General features: G+C 45.0%; 1 protein-coding gene across 3 annotated transcripts in view; it reads left to right on the top strand.

Annotated features, from left to right (window-relative positions):
* ABCB1 (ATP binding cassette subfamily B member 1) overlaps nucleotides 1–27,746 on the top strand; it is a 777,038-nt gene that overhangs the window by 338,956 nt on the left and 410,336 nt on the right. For all 3 annotated transcript variants that reach the window (XM_069648389.1, XM_069648388.1, XM_069648387.1), the window contains exon 8: nucleotides 27,081–27,205. In XM_069648389.1, coding sequence (XP_069504490.1) covers nucleotides 27,081–27,205 — 125 coding nt within the window. The remainder of the gene's footprint in view (nucleotides 1–27,080; nucleotides 27,206–27,746) is intronic.

Here is a 27,746-nt window from a genome sequence, read left to right on the forward strand (position 1 = left end):
TAGTTTGGTCTGCTTTCAAAGCGCAATCATCCATCTTAATCAAAGACCAACATCTATTTGGATCTCTTCTTCCCAGGGCTGATAACATAGTCTCAGCATCACGTTGGAGGCGCAGGAGTCTAGAGTCACGTAGCCCATTCTTATAATGAAGTTTGGTGGTTTTTGCTGCTAAGGCATCCTCTACGAGACCTGATTTTATAGCTCTTCGGGCAGTTTGTCTTGCCGCTTTCCTTCATGAAACTAGTTCAGGGTCAAATGCGTGCTTAAAGTTATGAACTGTACCACCCCTCCGTGAGTCATGGTGAAATTGCTCCAAGATGGGGGTATAATTTACAGTTGCTCCTAAGCGAGAAAATTCAACTGAAAGCAGGTTGATCTCTGGGGGAGCAAGATTCAGACGACGACCTTTGTTACAGGTAACGAGGGCTGTTGAAAAATACTCACGAACCGGACAATCTGTGGGAGACCACTCAGTTGAAGCAAATGGTGGTCGCCGTGTATAGTTTTGATGTTTTGAAAACGCTCGATTAGAGGCAGCAAGCTTTTAGAAACATATATATAGTCTATGATAGAAGTCGTCCCCAGGTTCTCCCACGTTGGCTGTGCTGTCTTGTCTCCCAAACAATTGCCGTTCAAAATGTGCATATCATAGGCATCCATTAGATTGCACAAAAGTTGACGTCTGATAGAGCGAGGATCATCCAAGTTCCAGCTGGAATCTTGCACCACTATCGCTAAATCTGGAATATTAAGGTCCCCATATAAAATTACGTGAGCTGAACCACGTTGCCCTGAGTTATCGTCCAGAATTTCAGCAATTTGGTCTGTGAACTCTTCAACACCAATGCATGCAGGATTCCAATAAACATGAATCAGTCTGATGAATGTAATGCTTTTAACAGCTCTCTGAGGGCCATGGTTTCCCCAACCAATACTAGATACTTGGGTGAGCAAGTTCTTATTTTCTGAGTTTATTAGGTTGAAAGGGCTACCCGCTCTCACTGCCGTCAAGAGACCAGCGTAAGGGTGACCCATGATCTCTTTTTTTGCAGGATTAATGGAGACTTCAAATCCATCCATGCCCGGGTTCTCCTCAACCAGGTTTCCTGTAAGCAGATCAGGTCAAAGTCAACCAAATGAATGTCCGATGGAACAATAAGGTGGGAAAACCCCTTAGTATTCCATGAGATAAATTTTGCCTTTCTTTTCAAGGTAGGAATAGCAATGGGGATTGCTCGGGCGGCTCATGGGTGTTAACCTTGAGTGGCTACATAGATCTATTAGCTGCTACAGCCCTTGAGAGCCACAACCAGTCTTTGTTGAACCGTGCTGGTTTTCTTGGACTCGCTGATGAAGAATTACATTTGACCAGGCGAATGGATGAAGCAGCTTCTACTGACACAGATATTTCATCAAGCAGGCCAGATGGAACTCTACCCACTCGGAACTTTATACTTTATACAGAACTTTATAGGTTACTTTTCTCTTCAGAGAGCCTTACATCAGTCCTGCTCCAACTGGCAAAGCATGAGCATGGGTGAGGTCCGGTCTAGCTTGTAGATGGGTAGGCTCTTCCTGCGGAAAATCCCCCCGACCCTCTACCTCTGTTCCAGTTAGATTGATACTTCGGCAAGGTAGCCTGAGGTGCTTGTGTCTCCCTGCTGGGGTGGTCAACGTCCACTGACACAGGGCCACAGCGGCCTCCATCAGCATGTTTTTTACCACTGGAGAGGTGATATGGAGAAAAACAGCATCAAGACAGTTGTCTTCACAGAAATCAATCAATTCCCAGTCGTATCAACGCAAGGATCTCAAGCTCGGGATTGAGTGCAAAAGATCCATGATAATCCTTTGATTCAGGATGGTCCTATTTTTTCTGTCCAGAATTTTTTCCAGTTTGAAGGACCGTGTGTGAATTATTTTATTCCCTAGATTTCCAGAGCTGGGGCCATAAGGTCTCATGAGTGAAAGATGAGGCTGCACACACGTCCAAACGTCTGCTTCTTCTTTAGGTGGGTAGAGATGCTGATTCTTGAGAAATGGATAAGTACCAGGCAACTGCTCTTATTTACTTATTTGCATTTCTAAAGCGCTCACACAGCCCGCAGGCATCGAGGCGCTGTTACAGGAATTGTTTGTTCTTTAACTGCGTAATTGTTTTTTTTGTCTTAGTTGCGTATTTATAATGCGCTTAAACACCCAGAGGTTTCTAAGCGCGGACCCAGGGATCGAACCTGTGTTGCTTCGTGTCGTCTTGCTTCCAAGGCACGCATGTTGCCGCTGAGCTAGCCTCCCGGGACTCTTGAGGTTAGGCGGTGAATGCTTGAATGAACATGCTGGCGTTTTACATCTAATGTCTGAAAAATGGGTGAGCCGGGACCCAACTCCCACAACTCTCCCACTAAAGGACTTTGACTTTTGCCGGCACCCAACAACATCTCCGCCTTCTCCGATCTTATACTGGCCTCGGGATCGTCCAATGAATAGGTGGATGAATCCAGTAAGGCCAGTTGGGTCGGACTCAGGGGCTCCGATACTGATCTCGTCACTGGAGGGGCCGGTCGAGTTTTATTTATAGCTGCACTTCCAAACGACGAGCCGTGGAGGCCAGGTACCGTAGACAACTTTCGTGGGCGGGCTTAGGGGTGTCTGTCCAGCCCGGTAGCGCAGTTTTCTGAGATACAATTTGAATTGCGGGGCGAAGTTTGTTAGATGTTTTAGGCAATGGCCCCACCACCGGGGGCCTAGGAGGGATGAAGATAGGAAAGGCCCGCCACCTGGAGGATCTGCCTCTGCCCCAAATGAGATGGTACCATGAAGCAAATTTTCATTACTGGAGCAGTGAGCCGACCTTCCAGCTTGGTTTGTCATATTGTGTGAATGCGACCGGTAGTCCCGGCCTTCCATCGTTAAGTCAACTGCCAAGGAGACGTTAGATGTCTGGACTGATTTAGAAACTGTGGACCTCGAAACATTCGCCTGAGGGGACACCTGCTCACACAGAGATTTTGACCCGGCCAATATATCGCTGCTTGCCATCATGAAACCTTCCAGAAAAATACGTTTGGTGTGGAGCAATGGCCAATAGAGTTGTACGATCCTTGGCCGTGCCTTTCAGTTGCTCATACAGTTTGGTGAACGGGTCCAAGGCGGTGGTGAGTGTTGACATTATTGAAAAAAGGTGAATTTTCTCCTTCCTGGGCTCCATCCTTGGTTGTTGCGAATCCGGCTGAGGGTTCAAGATGTTAGGCACATGAGGCGACTGGCTCAACTCAAGGTCGACAATCTGTGGACCAGGAAGGGGGCTCTGAGAAGAGGCTGATGAAGTTTTTAAGCAGTCACCCAGCCCCGAAGCCAACAATCCATCGTCGTGCAGGGAAGTAGCTTAGCTCTCTGGCCTTCCGGGAGTAGAGCCTGGTCTAGCAGCCCCAGATGGTGGATCACCCATAGGTTTAATTTTATGCTGTGCGTGAAATAGAGGCAGCTCGTTCTGGGGGGAAGGGCCCAATAGGGAGGAAGGTGGCCCTGGCCCCTTTAATTCCAACCCTGAAAGAGGGTGTGACTGGGGCTCCAGCAAGAGAGCTTGCGCTTGAAAGTTGAATGGAACGATCAATGGCAGCCCGCGCCACCGATGGACGAAGAGGTTGCTCCACCTCGCGGGGGGCCAAATCCAAGATTCCACTCCTCTAAATTGTCAGCGTCCGAGAGATCACCCCTCAAGGTGGCAGGGGGCTGAGGAAGGTTTTTCTTTTTAAACATAGAGTGCACTGAGGCCCCTGAGCCAGCACCATTTTTTGTCAATTTGTGGAAAATATGTGCCGTTGGCCTTTCACTGAGGGTAGAGACAGAGCTGCCGAAGATTTTACCCTGGAGCCCAGGGATGTTTGGCTTTGGGGATGGAAACCTGATCGCCAGATTTCTTAGGTACAGACACTTGATCATCTAAAATGGGTTTGGTTCTAAGAGACTTTCCCACTGGTGTTTGCCCGGGTGTTAATCCATGAAGATCAAGTTCCACGTTAACCTGCCCTTGCCCCAAGTCCTCTGACATGGCCCCATTAAGTAAGGTCTGCGTCGCCTCGACAGAGGATGAAACCGCTGGCGAAGTGGACTCAGACACATGAACTTCCGGGTCACTAGAAGGCGAATCCAAACACAACTGTGGTGAACATAAGCTAGAGTCAATGTTAGTTAGAGGGCACAAATGAACTAAAGCCCTAACAATTGTTAGTGGGCCCGTAGCGAGACAGGGCAGCAACGTCCTAGATGGGAAAGTCCAAGGTCCTCATTGGGTCTTCAATCACTGGTAGCGCCTGAGGAAGGGACGGCCCAGGTTGCATATTATTTTCCCAAGTAGAGGTGTTGATTTCAGCATTTGAGGCATTAGTTGATGAAACGTGTTGCTCTGGGAAATGTTCAGTGAGCTTAGTTGACCCTTCCATGGCCGTGACAACATCCATGGTTCCCGGTCACATGTTATGCTCCTAATTTCAAAATTTTTTAAGAGGAGCTAAGAAAGAAGGTGACACAATTAATGCCCCAGGATGTGAGCTGGTAAATGTAGCACCCTGTGAGATGTCCGTGAGGTGCAGAGTGGGCGAGTGAACAGAAGTATGAGACAAATTAGTGGAAGATTTCACAGATGGCACTTTGAAGTCACTCACCCTCAGCTTGTTCAATGGCATTGACCAGTCTTTATGGGGCCAAGCAGGAGGTAAATGACGTGTTGAGGCCGCATTTCCACCTTCCAGCGTAGACAGTTGTTTGGAACTACTTAACAGCATGTCCTCTTCCATCGGACACCGGACACCAGACACTCTACCTCACTCTGCTATGGGAATGGTATTAGAGCAAGCGTTGGCAGGAGGGGGAGTGTCTGGAAGCAGCCACAAAGAACAGACTCAGCGAGTCAACAGAAGCAGTGGCCAAACGAAGTCCAAAAGAAAGACGAGTCAGAACGAAATGCAGGAAATAGTTCTAAAATGTTCTCTTGGGTCCACACAGTGCAGGCGCGTATTAGCGGCGACACACCAGACTCTCTACTTCACTCCGACTTCTTTAATGTAAACTGCAGCATCACTAAATCAGACCGGAGAATCTAAACAGGAAGTAAACAAATCTTCAATACGATTTTCATGTATTCTTCTACTAAAAAGTCTGTTATGTCCTTTGCAGGGATTTTCCAATGATCAAGTAAAGGGCTTCAACTTCCGTCAAATCAAATGAGCACATTCTCTGTAAAAGAAAAAAGCCATATTGTGACATGCATCCCCTTGCTAACTTCAGGGTCAAGCCTTTCACAAGCGAGTATTTCTGTTTATAACACAGCAGCATTGTGATGTCCGCTTCCCAACAAATCCCCTAGTTACCAGGCTCTAGAGGACACTGCTTGTAGTTAGAAACCAGGAGACTCCTGTCTCTAAGAAAAGAAAACTAGTGCTTGGAAGTCTCATTATTGCAGCTGTGGGTAATTGTGGGGCCAAGCAGGAAAATCCAGATGAGGAGAAGAACTTGCAATCTGAACATGAAGAGACGAGAACACGTGGGTATCTTGAGATGCCTTTTTAGAAAATCAGTCAGAGAGCTGACTCGACAGTAACAGCGTTGGAACAGGAACAGTGTTGTTTTTTTATGTAAATGTGCGTACATGTAATTTAACTACAAAGTGTAAAGTAAACATTTCTCTGAAAAATTAGTGTCTTCCAGTTCACTCACCAAGAACAAAACCTGGGAACATTTCTCTTCATCACCTTACCCATGACCTCACAGGTTGGGCCACTCACCAAGAGTTACCATAACTTGTCTCCAAGGACTTTGTAATTTCCTTTAGCCTCTAAGAAGTGTTGGCCTCCTGTAAGGAGCATTTTCCTAACAAGTGAGTCGTGTATCATTAAAATCTTGACGAGCCCAGGTAAGGACATTACATCATCGACAAGGATACCGCTGCACCAGTACCTACTTGAACTGCATCTGCAGCTCATCAGAGAAAGACATGGCGAAGCTCCCCAATTTCCCCAGTTAGGTGGACGGTGTTAGACTCTTCTTTGGTCCGAACGCGCTGCCTGATGCTGGATCATTCTTCATGTGCTCAGCGACTCCCTGTGGTGATAGCCTGTGATTCACTCAGACAATCGGATTTCATAAAGCATTTAACACCAAGGAAAACTTTAACCGCAGGACTCACCGGCCAACAATTCAATCTACAATTTTATAAATACTGCAGTCGTGGCCACTTGTACAAAATAAATACTTTGAAAAATTCATGTCAAAAAACAGAAAAAAAACAAAAGAAACAATTATAAAAGTAAATAATTTTAGAGAAAAAATTAACTCCTTATACCTTTATAAAAGATTATACTTACAATAAGAAACAGGCTAAAAAAAGGAATATAAAGCGTTATTCACCACCAGCTGCCAAATTAAACCAAGGAGGTGCCACAAATGAAGGGAAATCTCCTTTTTCTCTGCACGCAAACTTCCCCAACAGTAACCGCATATATTACCCCAATCCTAACCTCAACCGTAATCCTAACCTCACAATTAACTGTATCGTCAACTCTTACAGTAAGACTAACCCCAAACCTAACTGTAACCGAGCTGTAACCCTTACAGTAACCCCTATTATAGCCATAAATATCAACTCTAAATACAACATTAACATAAGCCGAACCCTAACCTCAAACCTACTCCAGAATATAATCCTAAACCTAATCATAAATCCAATTTACTGATAATACTAACACTAGCCCCCAAACAAGCTCTAATTTGCTGTATTTCCCTTAATTTGTCCTTCAATGAATGAAAAGATTTCCAGTGAAAAGGATTTCTGTTTAAAGTTTTAGATACTATTTAATGTGGTATTTTTTCTTTCTGTAAAACTGATGCAGCTAGGCCTTACGTTCTTTGCCTTGTGGCTGTTTAACACTACGCACTGTGGGTTCTGCATTACTCAAGGGGACTCATCACGACTTTGGTGGTAACCCTTAAATCCGGCGGTCGCACTATTACCACCAGATTTAAGGGTCTGCCAAATGAGGACTTCGGCGGATTTCGCCCCAGCTCTTGGCTGGGGGGAAATCCGGCGAATATTCGCGCTATTACCGCCGGCGGGAAATCCACCATCGGTAAGAGCGCAAATTTTCCCCATTGAGCCCAATGGGGAATGGGGCATTCCCGAATGGGCTCTATGGGGAATGGGGAATTACATTACCGCCAAACTCGTGATCTGGCGCTATTAGCGCCGGGGAGTTCGGTGGTAAGGCTAATACCGCCAGCGGTAATACCGCCAAATCATGATCAGGCCCAATATCTGTAAAAGAGTTCTCCCTTTATCTGAGCCAAAGTAGTAAAAAGTGAGCCAGGGGTTGCTAGACTCGCTCAGTTGAGAATAACTGAACTGTGTTGCTGTAGAAGATCAGATCTTATAGAGCATTAAGACTAACCAATTTTCTAAACCACCCAACTCGGGTTGTTATCAGAACAAGCATGAGTAAGAGGATAGAATATCCTATATCAGACAATTAAGTGCCACCACATAATAATGGTGGTCATCTATGTAAGGATGATCTCTGCAGTGTGCGTGCTGAGAAGCTGTATGACTGTCAAAGAGGTGTATCCTAGCATGAAAGGTATAATCGCAGCCTCAGAACATGCCTACATCAATCACTGTGGTACTTGATTTATCACAATTTTTTAATTAGAAGAATCTTGATTTAGATTCCAGTGACTGTGTAGTGGAGGTAATTCATTGTGTTAAGATTTTAGCTAAGATCATGAGCATAGAATGTGATCTTGGGCACATAACAATATTTTTTTGATCTGGAGCTTCAGTAAAAAGGCCTTCGGTCTTGATACTTCAGCTGGAATTATGATTTAACAGTCAGTGTACAATATACACAAAATCACTATTTTCTTTGGAAAAAAAGTTACAAAGACAATATTTATGCTTTTTATGGAACTTGTCTGAAAGAATTTCAGTCTTCACACAATTCCTTAAAAAAAGTATACGTTCTTTCAAGGAATAATCCAATTTCACAGTGCAGCAGTAGTTGTCTTCATGATCACAGTTACAATGTAATTTGACACTTTTAGAGTGTGTATCCCACTTGCCTAGTTGTGGTATTCAAAAATGCAAAAAGAGCGTATTTGAGTGCTATAACATGACAATTCATGCACAGAGGAAAAGAACAGATCATCTTTGTTAATACGTGAAAGCCTAATTGCTCTGGAAACATGCATTTGAGGAATCCTGCAAGAGACTGGAGGGCTCTAGACCAGAATCTTCAGCAATACATTAAAAAGAATGGGCCACATGAAAACGACTTGAATAAGTGGGAAGGAATCTTCCTGTCTAATGAAATGGGTTTAATAGAGCGTGATATAGCACAAAAATGGGGGGCCCTGGATTGTCCAACCCTAGCCCAATCGTCCGCCGAAATGGACGTCTGCGCAGCGAAAGAACACAGAATATATACCGCAGGGGGGTGCCCAGCCAAAGCTGCCAGGATCTGGGGGAAGTGGGAAGAGGGTGTGGACTGAGAAACAATGTGTTGAAATGGGAGGGTGCAAGGGAGTGTATCCAATAATGTAGCATTTGGTCATACAGCTGCAGAAACAAATGTAGCAGAACAGCAGACTTTACGGTCCTGACAAGGCGGCAGGAGGGGCAGGGGGCTGAGTGGTTGGAGGGAGGGATGGGGGTTTGTATTTTGTATGTTGTACATTGTTACTAAAAGTAATAAAACGTGATATTAAAAAAAAGGATGGGCCACAAGGTACATGTCCTCTTGTAATGCTCTACAAAAATGGGATATAAGTATTTCAGCAAAATGTAAATAATGTTACTGTGATGAAACCCCTGCTGGACAGAAGTACAAGGAGGTGCACAGGCTTCTATGAACTAAACTAAAACCTGTGCCACAATTCAGCCTAGAGGTGCTCTACTCAAAACGATAACTTCTTCCCCTTAAATATCACTGACCGAGACAAGCTATATTCTACAGATGGGTAGGTATGCAGAGGAAAACTTCCCAACAACAAAACAACAGTAATTGCTAATGTTGTGGTGGTCCAGGAGGGTCCCTTCTATTATGAGGAATTCATGCTGCAAGCACCATATTGATGACCGGGGTGCAGCAAACTGAGCATGGTTTACTTTTTGTTCAGAACTGAGACAATATTTGCTTGCATGCATGCAGAAAGATAACGTAGCAAATCTATCAAATGTAAAAACATACATGTACCTTAATATAAATACATGAGAAATGTGTGAATCTCAATATAAATGCCTTTTTTACAATGAATCAGAACATAGTGGTTAGGGCTCTCTTGCAAAATGCACTTTGACTTCTAAACAGGTTTTCAGATGACAGAGGCAGGTAAATGAGCAATCTCAACCTTTTGCGGTCAGCATCTACAGAAATAGCCATGATTTCATGGTCTGAACTTATATATAGTACATTTAATCTCCTGATGTTTCAGAGCGTGACCAAAATAGTTTTCTTGTTTATTCTGGTCAGTAGTAAAACACAGGATAAGCTAAATGCCTAAAGCTATTTAGGAGTTTCAATTGTGCGATAAAGTGGGAGCCTTGTAGATTGGAAAAGTTGCAAGGGGACAGATGTCATCTTGCCTTTTGTATTAAAACCTTTAGAGGGGATTAGTCATTTGTTCGGTCATCTGAGGTTGTATGTAGCTGCATAACTTAGAAGGTCTTTTAAAAGCGCCAGAAGTCTGTGGAATGGAGATGGCTATCTATAGTTCAAGGAAATTAATGGTTAAGTAGACATTCCTCTATTTGCTAAAATAGGTCAGCGAGACCATGCCCAATGTTACTTAAAGTTAAAGGTTGTATGCCTGTTATTGCTAGCAATTAATTATATTTTCAATACTAATGTTTAAACCATGCACCAATGTCAGGACCTAGAACAACCAATCCCAAAAAGAGTTGTTTTTAAAATATGAGCTGAAGATTATAATGAAGATAAACCTGACCAATGAAAATGGAAAAATTAGGGAAAGATGGGATTTCTTTGAAGAGGTTTTGTGCAATCATATTTGGTGGGTGAAGAGTATTACATGTTTCTGGGAGTGTTTTAAATTGTTGCAAAAAAGTATATAAACTGCCAACTGATGTTGTATAGTTGATACTTGGGTTAGTTTGGTCGTGCAACACCATCTAGCCACTTCCCGGAGCTTTTGTACAATAAACTTGCTTTATGTACAACTGTGTACTCACTTCTTAAGTGGTGGGCCTGGTTGGGGTTAAGGTAATTAAAGGTCCACCCCCACTAAATAAGATGAATGTCCAAACAAATCTATATAAAATTAACTCTCTTTGATAACACAGTAAGAACACTAAAACACCACCGCTGTTAAGAAAAGAAATGATACAAAGAGGCTGGATATAAAAAATAGGCAATGTGGATGATCAGGAACTGAATTGACACAATCTTCGTACCTGGCTAGCTGGCAGAAGATGCATTGGTCTTTATTTGCTCCTAAGGGTTTGAGCTTAAGCATTGGACACTACTAACTTATACCCATTCTTCTGGAATTCTTGACTACTGCTCAGTGGATATGTTCTCTTCCCAAATTAAAATGATGAATCTTGTGTCAGACTGGGACATTGATTAGATCCTTCCACCAATTAAAAGAAAGTGGCCAACCATCTCTAATGATAATTCATTGCCTTCTGTGGAAAACTTATTGATCATTATCTAAGTGGCATTTGTGTACAATATCTGTTGCAAAATGTGCATTGTAAAGCACGTTTGGGAAGTATCTTTGGTGAAAACTACCAGCTGCACAGTGCATTAACTCATGAAACTGACCCACTTTCACCCCAAAAACTGGCCCATACTATTATGTCATGCTGTCCCTTCAGGCCTTACCCTAATGTCTTTTGGGGCTGTCCAAGCCTGGATGAATCCATCATTAGCAATGTGCACCAGGATGATGTATGCAATGAGGCAAAATATGCACACCATGCCTTCTGGAAAAGGGATTATGGAATTTTGTAGGGCGGCAACAGAGCCAGCATCAACACACGTTCCTGCAGTCTTTGCTTGATCCTAAATGTCCAAATGGCTAAAGTGACTCCCAATTTACAGGCATTCAATCTAGCACTGTCTATGAAGGACTTTGAGATAAGAGCAGATTCATCTGTCAGAACTCATAGCAGAATTGTTCCCTGAAACAAATGGGTTCAAAGTCACTTTCCATTGTCAACACCCTGGTTCTATGAAGCATCTTTTTCAAAGGAAATAAATTAATGCTTTTCCATTGCGGCCGCTTGCTTGAGGAGGCGGCCCAAGTCAGTGTCGCTGACTCCTACATCGTGTTGTACCTTCTCTGTCCATGCCCCTTAAGTGTAGCCAAGAAGATGTAGAAATTGCACATTTCTGTACCTTTGGAACTGTACCGAAACCTGGACAGAATTGCCTAAGAAATGACATTAGGCAAGAAGTTGGAATTGAGACAGTCAGCTGTACTGCGAATGGTGCTTAGCCATAATGAGCAGTCTTCACTGCAGGCTAGTATAGCAGCACCCACTCAAAGGAACAGGGATACATAAGTAACATGATCACCAATAGTACAGAACAGTTAGCGCTAAACAAGGAGGTAAGACAGTTTCTGATAGAAAGATGTAATGTTCTGAAGCCAAGACAGGGTTTTTCAGATATTAGACACGTAAACCTAGAACAAAAAGAAAGCGAAGAGGCAAATGTGAATGCTACCGAAAGAAAAACATGCTATAATAAGTAGAGCGTGACGGTGTATGGCAAAGGAGAAGGGGTTTATGAGAAACATTGTGGGTAAAATACTATTGGTATTAGAAGATTGGAAATAGTTCTGCTCTGCAACTAAATGAAAACAAGTGCCAACAATTAAATGACCTCTAGAGAAACCAGTTACAAAACCTTGCATGAATTAATAGATACCAGTTAATTTGTAATGAAGTATATTATCCACTCATGAGTAACACAGTGCTACACATTCCACCATCAACACATGAATGATAAACAAGGCTTGTCCCTGTTTTACCTTCCTTTTTGAGGAGAGCAGCCAAGCCCTCCAGCATGGCCACTGGATGACCTCCAACGCAGCCATGCATTCTTGGTTTATCAAAACATAAAGGACCCCTTTTAGTAAACCTGTGTGACTGGTGCAACTGCACCATTTGCATTGTAGCCTGTGCGCTGTTGTGTAAAAGAAGGGGACATGTGCCCCCTTCTGTAATTCTGAATCTTATGTCAAACTCCTAGTGGGCAATTCTTGTATCTTTTATCTGCACTACCTGAACCTTTAGTGGCCTGCTGCCACCTTTTCATTCTGTGAAATAGTACCTTAGGGCAGACTGGACTAGAAGGTCTCTGGTATCCTATAGTGAAAGGACTAGGGGAAGGTGATAAAACCTCATCTAGCTTGCGAACATTTGGTGCAAAAAATTACAATGCCGGTGGCAGGCATGGGTGTTGGATTGTGGCAGTTCTGTAACCCTTTTGTGTACAAGTAATTGAGTTTAGTTGAGGTGATTTGTACTCTGTCTGGATGCTGCTTGTATGAAAGGATTTGCTGCCTGCACCTGGAGGCAAGTGAGGGTGCGGCACTGTGCATTACCCATATGCAATCAATCAGAGGGGGCTACACCACTCAGAAGTGCTTCCTGTGACTGGGTGCATAGGCAAGTCCAAAGGCTTGCTTTTTGAGGTTGGGCTTCCTGTCTGGCCTGAGGGCTTCCAGTTTGTTTCCTTCATTCTTGGTGTTTAGGGGATGGAAACCACTCCCGTTTGTAGGTGGTAGCCCTAACAAAATACATTTCAGTGAAATAGTGGACATACTGGATTTTTTTAAATATCCTTTATTGATGAACTTTTCTGCACCTGAAGAACGCAATCAATGTAATGACTAATGGACTCATAGGCCCCTCACTCATGTCCCTTCATTGTGATCACTACATCAAGCGTCAAGGCCGCGTCACCAAGAGGGGTCATAGGATGGACGGTTTCTGAGAGATCAACCTGGATAGAGTGTCCAGACCTTGCTCTTTTCAAGATTTGCATTCATTTTGTGGGAGTCAATCAAATAATGGACTCTGGGTCTGCACTAATCGTCAAACTAGTTGGTAATTGATTTTAAAACAATATTTAATGGTATTGCATTCATGGGTTAATCCTGTCTCAAATGAATTATTATTCTTAGATCATCACATAGTGACTTTACATCTTCAAATAATAACTCCATGAACCACAACTCTTAGAAGGTCCATACCCATTACTTTCCACGTTTAACACTTCTTTGGGTTGTATTATATACAATGATAAAAGAATATCAATCATCAAAACTCTAACGTTCTCACAATGTATCTGCCCAGTGCAGTACAGTGGTAATACCTCTTCTCTCACCATGTAGTTGATGTCCCACTCTTTCCCTGTTTGATCAATGTCCTTCATTAACTGGAAGGAAGTTGCTTTAAGAAACAAGCTGATGTAACGTCAATCAAACCAAAAAACAAACTACTGAATGTTATTGTAAAATACTGTACTACGATCTCATAGGATAATAACCTGCCATTGTTTCACAATGGGAAATTTACAAATATCATGTAAAATCCAACGCTTCATTCATTCCACTGGGATTCAACAAATTAACTAGTATATCACGAAGGCTTTATGTCTCTATAACTTGCTGACTTTTTCGCTGCCTCGAGAGTGTTTCAATTTCACTTCTAATGATATGATACGATATGATATATACTCAAACAAGGGTTTGGGAAAGCCCAAATAGCAACTTTTAACAAAAATGGTCCTCTACCCTAATTTCGGGAAGGTGAGACTAATCAGTAATTAAAAGGTAGAGAAAGAGTTTCTTCAACAGTCACTTACTCTAGAGCATCGCTACAAATCACATTAACCAATCAGTGATAAATAATCAATACAAAATAATTTTATTATAATTCAATACAAGATAAAAATCTCATGAGCTAGAGACTACAATACAGTAAATTACATAAAACGACCCTAAAACAAGCATATTTGAATATGCTAATGACCAAACATAAAAAGTAAACATGCATCAATTGTTTATGACAAATCATGAGGGGATAGATCCGTCTCTTAATTTCTATCAATGAAATATACATTTTCAAATTGAATAGTACACTTGGTTACAACTCCAAGTTACACACTCAACATGTTTCAGCCCTCTTGAAAACTCTGGGACTTTCTTCAGGAGTAGTCATCACAAATGAGTTTTTAAAAAAACTACAAAAGCTTCTTTCAATGAAGACACATTCACTTGTCTGGAGACGTGACTGTTGATAGAAACAAGAAAAAACAAAACATCAGCAATTTTGCTTGTATGTTCGGGACACTAGCTAGTTGTCCAAGTGGAGCCCCTGTCTTTTTACCTGGAACACTAGTGCCAACAGACATACATCGGGTTATATGTCCTATTATGGACTAGTTACTGGTAAATCAGTTTTTCTTCACCGAAACCTGTAAGTCAAATGCAGACGGAGGTACTAGTTAAAATTGCCATTTTCCTCATGCCAGAATTATCCTGCTATTTTAATACCATTTGGCAAGGTTTAGAGACCACAAAACTACCAGAAACTGGTTATTCCGTCTGTTCCAAAATGTATCATTAATTTTTCTTTGTTAAGGTACTCTTATCTTATAAGAATGCATCTTTCATTATCATTCTTAGAATTACTATGAATCTTCATCCACCTACATTTCACATACAAGGCTCAAGATCTTACCTATGGGTAAGTGCCCATTTCACAGAAGCAGAATGTGCCCATGCGGGTCGGGTCACCAATCTTCCTAAAACCCTTTCTGGGGAGGCTTGTCCAAAGGATTTATGTCGCTACAGCGGCCCAGGGGCAACTCTTGTTACATTCAGCTCTACAGGGTGAAAGACACACAGTATTATAAATGGGTGCCCCTTAAGTAATTACTTCAATAGTTATAGTTCTTCCTTTTGGGTGCTAAAACAGGGCTAGTCATAAGCTAGACACGCCCTCTTACCATGAACTGCAATAAAAAGAAATCAAGATGAATACTATAAAGCCTGGGATATAGTAGCCACCCCTTAACTATTTTAGCAATTCTGGCCTTTTGGTCACTACTCGCCCATTTAACCTGTATTTTGATCCCTGCCAGCATACCTGTGTTTTTTGCCACTGCCGGCCTATTTAACCTGTAGTTTGATCCCTGCCGGTCTACCAGTGTTTTTGGTAACTACCGGCCTATTTAACCTGTATTTTGATGCCTATCGTCCTACTGTGTTTTTGGTCACTACTGGCCTATTTAACTTGTATTTTGATCCCTGCCAGCCTACCTGTATTTTGGGTTACTGCCGGCCTATTTAAGCTGTATTTTGATCCCTGCTGGCCTACCTGTGTTTTTGGTCACTACCGGCCTATTTAAGCTGTATTTTGATCCCTGCTGGCCTACCTGTGTTTTTGGTCACTACCGGCCAATTTAAGCTGTATTTTGGTTCCTGCCGGCCTACATGTGGTTAGGAAATTCTTTCTTGGAATGCAGCATTTCTAACCTCAGAACTGCTGAATGTCTAATGCATTCAATTTCAAAACTGCTTCTAAATCCTGTGGTTTTTCATCCACTTTCTTTTCTTGGGTAAACTGTGATGTGAAATACACCATCTGCCCCCAATATTTTAAAAAATATTTGGGTTTGTGAGCACCCTAAATCTCCCCTGTGCAGGGGACAGGGTTGAGGAGGTGGTGCTGATGCTCTCTCTTCTCTATGTAATTCTCGTCAAATATTCACAACCCACAGTGATTGAAGTGAGCGGGAACGGTCGGCAGCGGTGTTCCAGTACTTTTATTTTTTTCTGTTTACCATTTCTCTACTTTTTACGACCATATTCACCATTCTATACAGAGGATGTGTCCATTCATGTCCTAGTGCAAGTGTAAAGTTTTAATTGGAGCCTTAGTTACTAGTCACTTAGTCTATTTCACGGCCCCGGTAGCAACACCTTGTCACATGTTGCACTATGCTTCCGCCTACCCTCTCCCTTGCCGAGACCACAGTTACACTACTTTTTTCAGTACACTTCTATCACTGACACCCCACCAGTTTGAAAGTTCAACAGCTGCCAGCCACCAAGTGACTGTGAGCTGAAATCTTGACTTGGATCCATGCCCAGCTGGCGATGCTGTGCACATCCCAACATTTCATGCATCATCGGCTCTGGCCTGTTATGATATGATATGTTACTTATAACGTGCTTAAGACCCAGAGGTTTCTAAGAGCCGACCCAGGGATCGAACCTGTGTTGCTCAGTGTCGTCTTGCTTCCAAGGCAAGCACGTTGCCCCTGATATATCCTCCAGAGACAATTGGACAATTGTTAATTAGAATCCCATACCGCAGACTGGGGGTGGGGTGGAATTAGAAAATTCATTTTCATTCTATTGTCACAGTCCTGTGGAATTAGTTGGCATAGTGTCAAAAAGCAGATTCCAGTGGTCTTACAGTACATAGGGTTTCATTTTTAACTCCTGTGGTAATTGGGCAGTGGGGACCTATTCGTTTACACTTTGGTGTAAACGGAGCACCGCTGCAGAATTTTCCTCATTTGCATGGAGAGTGCAAATGGGTAGGGCAAAAAAGGTGGTGTATACGCTTCTACGCCACCCCTTTTTTCGTTGAAGTCCTCCAAAGGAAACCCCAGGATTTCTTCCGCCATGAAAATCCATGCCATCTCAATTGCTGGAGCATATGTATGGCGAGAGGAAGGGAGCGGCGGAAACGCAAGTTATGCTCTACCTCTCCTCTACGCATACATGAAAATGTGGACTAACGTAAAAAAAAAATGTGTTAAAGTCTTACAAGTCTTCTAACATAAACAAAATGCGTTAAAGCCTTAAAGTCTTGTAACAGAAACTAAATGCGTTAAAGCCTTCAAGGCTTTTATGCATTTAGTTTATGTTAGTTCGAAATGAGCTCAGAGAGTCAATTTGAAATTTGCGTACAATTAGAAAAACAGCTATTTTGTCCAGGAGAAACTCAAATGTCATGCCTTGCAATATTGTATGTAATTTTACATTGCAAATTGCAGATTTTGGTTTAAAATCATACAGAAGTTATATATTACTGCTAATTGATATGCACATTTATAACAAATCAATGTGCAGTTGCAGAAACAAAAGATACTGGTGCTTTTAGCTATCATTGTATTTGAAGCATATATGATAGCATTGGTCTGGCAGTCACAGGTCGAGGTTATGTATTCACCTATTTATTGTGACATTGTTTGCACAGAGCCACATGCTTTAAACAAAGTACTTTTGTTCGTAAATGTTATTTTGTGCTCACAGGTGGTGTTCTTTGCTAAGTACCACCATACACATATCAGTCAGATATACTCTATCTGACTAATCATGCACTTGCCACTTTCTGGCTGCACTTCCACGTTTCACTCCCTTTATGTATTTATTTATTGCACTTATTATTTATTCTGTTCTCTCCTCTGTTCCGCACTTTCCCCCTTCCCCTTTTCCACCCACTTTCCCCCTTTTCCATGCACTTACGCGTTCTTAATGTCACTGGGCCTAGTAATATCAGTGTTTTTGTTCTCCCTTGTTCCCCTGCCTTTGCTTGGTCATGCTCTGAAACACTTGTGTATGAGCGCAATATAAATAAAATATCATATAACCTGAGTATCACCGATCAGGCCCTGGCTTGGCTGACCTCCTCCCTCTCCAATCGGCCCTCCCATGTCCAACTTGGGTCCTTCTTCTCCTCTGTCTCTATCTTTACCTGTGGTGTCCCCCAGGGGTCTAACCTCGCTCCTTGGCTTTTCAACCAATACCTGGCACTTCTTGCCCACTGCATGGCTGCTCTCTGCCCCAAATTTCAGTGCTATGTGTATGACACTCAACTCCCTTCTGCCTCCTCTTCTTCTCTCATCTCTGACTGTCTGTCCGCCATCCAGGAGTGGTGTGCCACCAATGATCTCTGCCTTAATGCCAGTAAGACCAAGATTCTCCTCATCAGCACACCTGCTCCCTCCTTTCCTGTTGCTCTCTGGCCGGCCTCTCTTGGCCCTCTTCCTGCTCGCACCTGTGAGGCTGAAAACCTCGGGTTCATCTTCGACTCCACACTTTCCTTCTCTCCACACATCTCTGACGTCTCGACAAAGTCACACTGCACGTCCTCAGAGGTATTCTTCCTATCCTCTCCTTCCCGCAGAAGCTCACTTTCTCCAGAGCTCTGGTTCTCTCTAGACTGGACTACTGCAACAGCCTCATTCTAAATCTCCCTGCCTCTACTCTCCACCCTCGGCAACTCATCCAAAACAGGACTGCGAGACTTGTCCTTGGTCTCAAGCCCAGGGATCGTATCTCTCCAGGACTGAAATCTCTTCACTGGCTCCCAGTGGTGGCAAGTATTAAGTTCAAAACCCTCTGCATTGTCCACAAAGCCTGCTGAGGCCTGGGACCTCAATACCTTCAACGATCTCTTCCTAAATATATGCCCTCTCGAACTCTTCCCTCATCCGCCTCCAACTCCCACAGGGTCAGTCGCTTTTCCAAGCAGCGGGTTGGTGGTAGATCTCTTTCTTCTGCTGGGGCCTTCCTGACTCTCTGAAACTTGTGGAGAACCATCTCCAGTTCCGGAAGCACCTCAAGCCCTTCCTCTTTGCTTCTACGTTCTCTCCCCCTCTCCCCTGCTGATCTCCTGGCTGATTTGGTATCTGCACTGGTTACCTGGCTACCCTCTGATCTCGAGCCCAGGTCCCCTGTATCTGTATCCCTACAGCCCCCACTAGCACTTGACCCCTGATGTCTGCTCTTACCCTTGCACTTGCCACCAGCTGGCTGCACTTTTAATTGTCTTATTTATTTGACTGTTATCCTATGTACTGCAATGCCCCATCCCCTTTCCCCCTGCAGTTTTCCCCTTCCCCTCCCCCCGCACTTGCGCCATCTCAATGTCACTGGACCTAGTAGGATTGCTGTCTTTCCTCCCTCTGTTTCCCCCCTTAGCCTCGTTGCGCCTTAAAACACTTGTGTATAGACATGTTATAAATGCCATATCATGACATATCACATAATTACAAAACGGACTTGCACCAAGTTGAGTTAAAAATGATACAATACATCCCTAAGAGTCCTCCTGAGTGGTGAAGTGGGGCAGACAATAAAAAAAAGGGGGAAATACTATAGTAACACGGCAAACCAGGCTGAGACCTCCTGCAGATACTGCAAAAGAAGCGGGCTCCCACACAGATCCTCACGACGGGTCACACGCAAGGCGCGCAGGAGTAGCGTAACACCTCGCGCCCGCACAGTGACCATGCCCAACAAGCAAACAGAAGGGAAAACCAAACAAATCAGCATGGACACTTTTGTCAAAATATCAGGGGACAAACAGCTGAACCCACCGGACACAGCAATGGTGGAGACGAGCACCCCGCACCAACTGGAAAACGGAAAGGACGGCCAGATCCTGGAAGCGATTGCCTCCCTAAAGACATCCCTTGAAAACAAGATGGACACTGCTATAGGTGCCCTGAAAGCATCCTTAGAACAGAAACTAGACACAGTTATGGTGGACGTGGGCCTCCTTCGCCAGGACGCAAGGAATCTGACGGACAGAGTAACGACAACAGAGCAGCAGGTTGTCATGCTCACCTGATCTCCACGGAGGCGTAGCACGTAGCCGTACGAATGATGTCTGCACTGGCGTAGCTGTGGTGGTATGATGATGTCCTCTCCCCTGTTATCACCCCAGGAGGCGTTTGTCTGCAATGTTGAAACAAGATATTAGCTTTTGAGTGGGGGCTGGATTGGTCCCACCTCCTTCCACCTCCTGATGTCCAACTCCTCTTCTGGATCACCTTTGAGTTTTGTGAGGTTGGCTCTCCGTCCTGCTTGACTTTCAGCAGGGGCGCAGTAAGCTCAGTCTTTCCCCAGACACAGTTACTTCACTGGTCCAGAGTGGATGTTGCTGTGTCTGGAATATCTGGATTAAGCAGGTAAGTCTCTATGCCAATGGATGCTTGGGATAGGTGCTCAATGTCTTTATTTCCCAAGGTGCGGATTTGTATGGAGGTTTGTAAGAAGATTTGACTCTCCTAGGATGATGGGCAGGTTATCTCCAGATGAGTATTAGCGCGGGTGAGTGGCGCTGGATGGCTGAATAATTGTTTGTTTTTGTTTTGTGCGCAACTAACCTGCTGTTTGCTGTTCTTTCTGTGCAGGTGCGACGCAGCCCCAGGATGATGGATGGAAGAACCGCTCTGATTTATTCCGGAGGAATGCCGATGCGCAGGTGAGTATTGGAGGCCTGTGCGGATGAACTCATCCCAACAATGACAGTGATCCGAAGATCAGCTGAAGGCGAGACCGGTGGATGAGACTTGCAGGTAAGGCCTTTGTCGCTGTACTAACACCTGTTCTTCTCTCTTTCTTCTTTCAGGCACCGATGGATGGAAATCTCAGAATGGGCGTGCCTGTAGAAGCTTGTGGACAGAGCAGACACGGTGAGCGTTACGCTGCAGGAGTGCAGAATAACGCGAAGCGTGTTCTGCCTGCAGGGTGTGGCTTAAATAGCCTTGCAAGTAGTTCCAGGCAAATAGTCCCTTTACCACACCCTGCCTTTCAGATAAATAAGTCCCTCGGTCACGCCCTGGATATGCAGAACGGCTCAGCCTCATTAGGCTGAGTAAGTAGTCCATATGGTTCAAACCATCTTATGAGCCTGGTGCCAACCGGGCCAGGACTGAGTCCAGGAGGTTCTGGGACGCTCCTTTGGGGCTTGATAAGCCCTATTGGGTGTCAATGAATGGGGTGGGCCCATCAGTTCCAGGGGTTTTGGAGCACGCACCATGACACAGGTACAACAAAACACTGCAGACTTCGCCGTCAGCGGTTTCCATGACGCCCAGGTAGAGATTTTATAGAAGGCTTCGCGTTCTGTCACGCTCACCTGGTCTCCACGGGGGAGTAAAACGTAGCCGTACAAATGATGTCTGCACTGGCGTAGCTCTGGTGGTATGATGATGTCCTCTCCCCTGTTATCACCCCAGGGGGTGTTTGTCTGCAATGTTGAAACAAGATATTAGCTTTTGAGTGGGGGGCTGGATTGGTCCCACCTCCTTCAACCTCCTGATGTCCAACTCCTCTTCTGGCTCACCTTTGAGTTTTGTGAGGTTGGCTCTCTGTGCTGCTTGACTTTCAGCAGGGGCGCAGTAAGCTCAGTCTTTCCCCTGACACAGTTACTTCCAGAGTGGCTGTTGCTGTGTCTGGAATATCTGGATTAAGCAGGTAGGTCTCTATGCCAATGGATGCTTGGGATTTGTGCTCAATGTCTTTATTTCCCAAGGTTTAAACGTGTTTTGTCTTTGTTGCAGGTGCGGATTCGTACAGAGGTTTGGAAGAAGAGTTGAAGAGGCGGAGGGTAGGGCAAGGAGAAACAACGTTTGCATAATTGGAGTTCTGGAGGGTGAGGAAGTAAATGACCCCACAGAATATGTCAAAAACATGCTTCTCTAGGAGATCAGAGCAGGGACATTGTCCCAAAGTTTTGTGGTGGAAAGGTCGCATAGAGCTCTAACTGAGAGACCCCGGCCCGGTCCCCACCCCACCCGAGGGCGATGATCGCCAAGATTATGAACTTTAAAGACAGAGAAAGGATACTAGCATTCTCCAGGGGGGGTGAGATCACTAGGGGCTCCTCCAGGATCACCATACACCCGGAATACACAGCTGCGGTCCAAAAACAAAGAGCACAGTTTGGGCCTACAAAAGAACGTCTCAGAAGAGCGTTGATACGATATATGCTCCTTTTTCCGGCCAAACTGAAGGTGTTGCACAAGGGGAAAATGTGCTTCTTTGAGTCCACGGAGGAGGCCCATGCATGGATGGACGCCCAGGGAATCCCACCGCTAAGGCAGAGAAACGGCAATAACGATGGGAATCGGCCCTGGTGAAAGAGCCCGCAGATAGCTAGGAACAACGACCCCGAGCATCTAACAAATAAATAAGTCAGGAAAGAAAGGAAAATGTGAAGGAGCAACCAGTCCTACCCAGTCGCGTCAGCCGAGAAGATCCTACCCCCAGGAAAGAGCGTAACGCTAGTTCGGATGTCAGTTCTAAGGCATCACGCTGCGGCGAGTCAGCTCCATCCAGAGGAGCCTGACAAGAGAAGCAGCAAGACCCGAGCAAGGGGAGGGTAGCTGGGCGTCAATTTTTTAGTTACAGTTTGAGTTATTGACTTTAGTGAATGGTTTGTAAAAGGCATTGGCAGCAGAGCAAATAACAAAAAATATAATTGGAGAATTCCAGCACGAAGTGACTGGAGCAGCACACAGCAACAAATCGGGAGACACGACCGCCGAGGCACAGGGAGAGGGAGCCCAGTAGGGACACCTTCAAGTAGCACCACTAAAAGCAGGCGCAAGAGACAGTGTACAAGCAAGAGGCTATGGGACTACGGAGCCAGATCAAATAAGTACACCTGGGCCTGAATGAGTTAATAATAGCAACCTGGAACGTGAGAGGACTAAACGCATACGTCAAAAGGCTGCTAGTCTACGCCTGGTTGAACAAGATGAAGGTCAAGATAGCTATGCTCCAGGAGACGCATTTGACACCAACGAAACAGGCCAAAGTTGATCAGAAATGGGGAGGACAGGTATACAGTGCCACAACCTCAAACTATGCGTGAGGAGTACTAATATGGATCGCCCTAGGGGTGCCATTCCAGCTCATAAAACAGGAAACTGACTTAGAAGGCAGATTGGTGCTAGTGCATGGCATGTTGGAGAACAAAGAGGTGTGCTTAGTTAACACCTACGCTCCGAACCACGATGCGACAGAATCTTTCAAGAAACTAGCACCCAAGCTGGCCCAGTACAGAGAAGCAATGTTTATCTGGGCTGGAGACTTTAATTGCACTTTGGACCCACTCCTGGATAGGTCGGACGACAAGCAAAAGAAACCAGCACCCCCTGCCAAGGAGCTGCATAGAACCCTCGACCGCCTACAGCTGGTGGACGCTTGGAGACAGGTACATGGTGGGAAAAGAGGGTACACACACTACAGCGCACCCCATGGAACATTTACACGAATAGACTATATATTCACGGGAACTGAGTCACTGCAGGAATTTACAGGGATTAACATCAAAGCCCGCACACTTTCAGACCACGCCCCGATACTAGCAACATGGGCACATACACACAGGAAAGCCCTGATACCAACATGGCGACTCAGGGCAGAGGCTTTGGGAGAGGGAGAGTTTGAGGAACACCTTCAGGAGGTGATAGAGAACTACTTCGAACATAATGAGGGAAGTGTAGAAAGTAACGCCACACTCTAGGACGTATTTAAAGTTGTGATACGGAGGGCGGTTATCGGCAGGATGGGGGGACTGAAAGGTGCAGCCATAGAAGAACTCAACAAACTGGAAAGGCAGATAGAAACAGAGGAACGTAGAGCAGAGGCGGCGGGAGAGGAACCTAGGGAGTTGATGGAGTTGAGGACAAGATGTATAGAGCTATGGAAGAAACTGGGAATGTTGAACTACGGGAGGTATCTACACTGATTACATGCGGAAGGGGATAAGCCTAGTAGGCTCCTGGCATGGCTCACTAAGCAAAAAATTAAAAGAGACCCCATAACAGCCCTAGAAGACGAAATGGGGATGGAGATTAGGAACCAAGAACATATTAATCAGTTATTTGCCCGCTTTCATGAGCAACTGTACGTCCCCAATCGGGAAATTCACCCGGAGGACATAACAGATGCATTAGCAGAGCTAAGGCTGCCAAAATTAGCAGAAGAGCAAGTTCAAATACTCGATGCCCCACTCACGGTGGAGGAGATAGAGAGCGTAATCACTGAGCTCCCTACCAGCAAATCCCCGGGTCAGGACGGATTCCCGGGAGAGTTTTATAAAACATTCAAAAGTACCATCACCCCGAAACTATTAGAGACATATCAAGACGCATATGAAAGCGCACAAATACCGACTAGCATGTCGGAATCAATAATTGTACCAATCCTCAAACCAGGAAAACCACCCACGAAATGCGTTGCATACAGGCCGATTTCCCTCATTAACCAAGATGCCAAAATACTTGCGGAGGTTCTAGCCAACCACCTGAAACAACTAATCCCCACCATGATGCACTCCGACCAAACAGGCTACGTCCCGGGACGGAACATGTCATGGAACCTCCGTAGATTACACCATGTGATAGATAAGACAAACCAGAGGGAATGCGCAATCGTGTCTCTGGACACTGTCAAGGCATTTGACTCTGTGAACTGGGGGTGGCTGCTGAGGGTCCTCGCTCATTTCAGCATTGGGGAAGGGTTCCTCAGATGGATTAGGTTACTGTACAGGGACCCCAGAGCGAGGGTAAAGACGGGGCGATATATCTCGGAAGAATGGAGAATACATAGGGGAACTAAACAGGGGTGTCCACTATCACCAATGTTGTATATTTTGGCCCTCGAACCGCAGGCGGTTTTTCTCAGGGCGGAATATGGAGATACACGGATAGACTTAGATGGAGTGCTGCATTAAATCTCGTTATATGTAGACAACATGTTGCTTTTTGTGGGAAATCCGCGCACTAGTCTGCCCTGCCTCCTAGAAGCAATTGGGGCATACACTAGACTTTCCGGTATAGCGATCACCAAAGAGAAGTCCCTGATCTTTCCCCTGGCTGGCCTGAAGCGGGTTCCCCCAGCAGAGCTCCTGGACCTGGGTTTAACTTGGGCACCGCACTCCTTCCGATATCTGGGAATAGAGATACACTATGACACCGTAGATTCTCATCAACATAACACGCAGGCATCCCTCGAAAGAACACAAAGGTCTATGACATTCTGGGGAACACTGCCACTGGGGATGATGGGTAGGGCGGCCCTCTTGAAAATGGTGGTACTCCCACGCCTGCTGTACTACCTCACAAACATCCCACACAGTATTCCCAAGACCTTCTCCACCAAATTGAATACAATTGCAGGGAACTTCCTATGGGCAGGGGGGAGAAGCAGGATAGCGCTGAAGACTCTGCAGAGAGACTATGAAGAAGGGGGCATTAGGCTGCCTGTCTTTGAAAAGTATTATTTAGCGGGGCAGCTGCAATTCACAGTCAAGTGGCTGGGTGAGGAAGAGACAATCGGCACAATCATCTTTCAACCAGCACTAAAAACATACTACTTGAGAGAAATACCATGGCTCGACAAACCCCTGCTCGGGACCCTACCACGCCTGCTTAACCTCGCGGTGGGGTTATGGAACAGAGCGTGGAAATTACAAGGGACACAGGACACCCAGTCGGCACAAATCCCTCTTGAGGGCCTTGTGGGCATGGACACAAACATGCTAGCAATATACCGAACCCAGTGGGAAGCCAAAAGCGTAGCACAAATTGGGGACCTGAGGAGAGAGGAGAGGTGGGCAGACTTCCAAGAGATGGTGGAGGAATATGATATACAGGAAGGCCAGTTCATCCTCCATAATAGAATAATCCTCAAAATCAAGAAAATATGGCCAGAATGGGAAGACCAAGAGGACGCCACAGGGAAGCTAGACACATGGTACTATATAGCTGAGGGAACACACACAACCTCCAGGTTATACGAACAGATGCTAAGAGCAAACAACGCGAAAGAGCTATACATAAGACAGCGCTGGGAAGAGGACCTTCACAGGCCCTTTGGCGACCAAGAATGGAGCAGGGTGTTAAAATATCTGAAGAAAGTGTCTAAGAACGCAAGGTTCAGACAGGCACAGCTGTACATAACACACAGGGCGTACCAAACACCCAAGAGGATGAACATGATGTATGGGGGAGATCCTGGAAAGTGCCCCGATGCTCAGCTGATGAACCAGACATGGTCCACATGTTTTGGACCTGCCCAATTATACAAACCTTCTGGGAGGGTATCAGAGCCAAAATAACAGAAAGTGGACTCCAAATACAGGCAGAGCACCCAGAGAGGTAAATGCTGGGCCTCTTCCCGAGAGGAGGCAGACATAGGATGCACCTAGCAAAGATGAAGGACTTGATATGTATATTAGCCAAAAGAAGGATAGCAATGTCCTGGAAATCAAGAGAAGGCCTGACCGTAGACTCATGGTGGTCGGACCTCCGCAAGTGGACACTAGCGGAAACTGCGGTGTGGATGAGAGCAGTGCAAAGGGGGGAAGGAGAAACAGCGCAGAAAATAGTTGCATGGAACTCCCTGGTACAGGATTTATTCGGACAAGAGGGGGAGGAAGAAGGAGAAGGCCCCGAGGAGGCACGAGAATAATGACAGACACAAGACAGTGGTGCACAGGTAACCAACCAAAGACAGTACAAGCGGGAGGGTCGAACCTGCCCACATAAGCAGTTATAGACGAAGATGGCAAGGTTGTCAGATAGCTCCAGGATGATGAACCCATAGGAGAAATCCGTAGAAATGCCAATATGCCAGTCATGTTATGTGTTTGTATGTTATATCTGTTGTTCGTTTAAAAAAATAATAAAGACATTAAAAAAAAAATGATACAATACATTTATATAGATCATGAAATTAAGGCACAGCCATATGCTGCCTCTCGAAGCAACGAGACTCTTGTGCAACAGGAGTTACAAAAAGGTTGTAATGCTTCTCCCTGTCCCCTCTCTACCTCTACCCGCCGCTCCTCTGCCTTTCTGGGGGTACACTTCCAGAATACTCACCCATTCTCACTTCCACACCCTCCCATCTCCCTGCTCACCTTGTCCGGGAGACAACCCTGTAACACCTGCCACTTCCCTGTGCCCGCCTTTACTCCCTGTCTGCTCCCCGTTGTTCCTGACTCCACCCCCCACCTACCTCACCTGCACCACTGGCACGACCCATCCTGTCCCCTTTTGCACGCCATGGATTGCGCAGGGAATGTTTTGCACTCTACTACACACGAAACGTCCTCTGTGCAATTGAAAAAGATGACAATAGAAATGTGTGTAGACAAAGGAAAGCAGAGCAACATAACATTCTGTATTTTTAAAAAATGAGGGGAGAAGAATAAATTGTGTCATTTTCCCCCGCAGGTTCTGTCGTCATTTACAAACAAGGAGCTGACGGCCTATGCAAAAGCAGGAGCTGTGGCCGAGGAGGTTCTCTCTGCAATCAGGACGGTGATAGCTTTTGGAGGACAAAAGAAAGAAACCATTCGGTTAGAAAATACAAAATGTATCATTTCATTGTACTAGTTATTTTCTAAAATGGGATCTGAATAATCATTAGTGAGAGAGTGTACATGGCCTTGCGTAGCACTTAACTAATGTACCTTCGTTCGAAGGCTGCTACGCACTTCATATAACTGAAAGGGTAATTTTGCTGTGTCAACACCACATAGATAGAGAAACCTAAAACTGATTAATCGCTCCAATTAAAAAAATGTCATGCATCAGGAAGTGCTGTGTTGATAAGAGCTCCACCCCTCATGTTCGATTAGTTTGATCTCGATCAAATTGGTAACACCCAATTCGATCAAAACGTGCATACAGACAGTTTTTTCGATCAAATTGGGTGTTACCCCGTTGGCGCACTGCTCCTTAAGCCCAGGTTTATGCTGCTGAATTTGTGAGGTAACTGGACGTCTGCTAGGCCAGTTGGGTGACTTGTTTCCCCTGCTCGAGTGAGTAAGGTGAAAGGGACTTATTCTTGAGGGTGACAGATGTTTTTGTATTTTCAAACTTTATTGTAGGATAAGT

Source organism: Ambystoma mexicanum, chromosome 2q (genome assembly GCF_040938575.1).
Source record: "Ambystoma mexicanum isolate Mex_15411 chromosome 2q, UKY_AmexF1_1, whole genome shotgun sequence".
NCBI lineage: Eukaryota > Metazoa > Chordata > Amphibia > Caudata > Ambystomatidae > Ambystoma > Ambystoma mexicanum.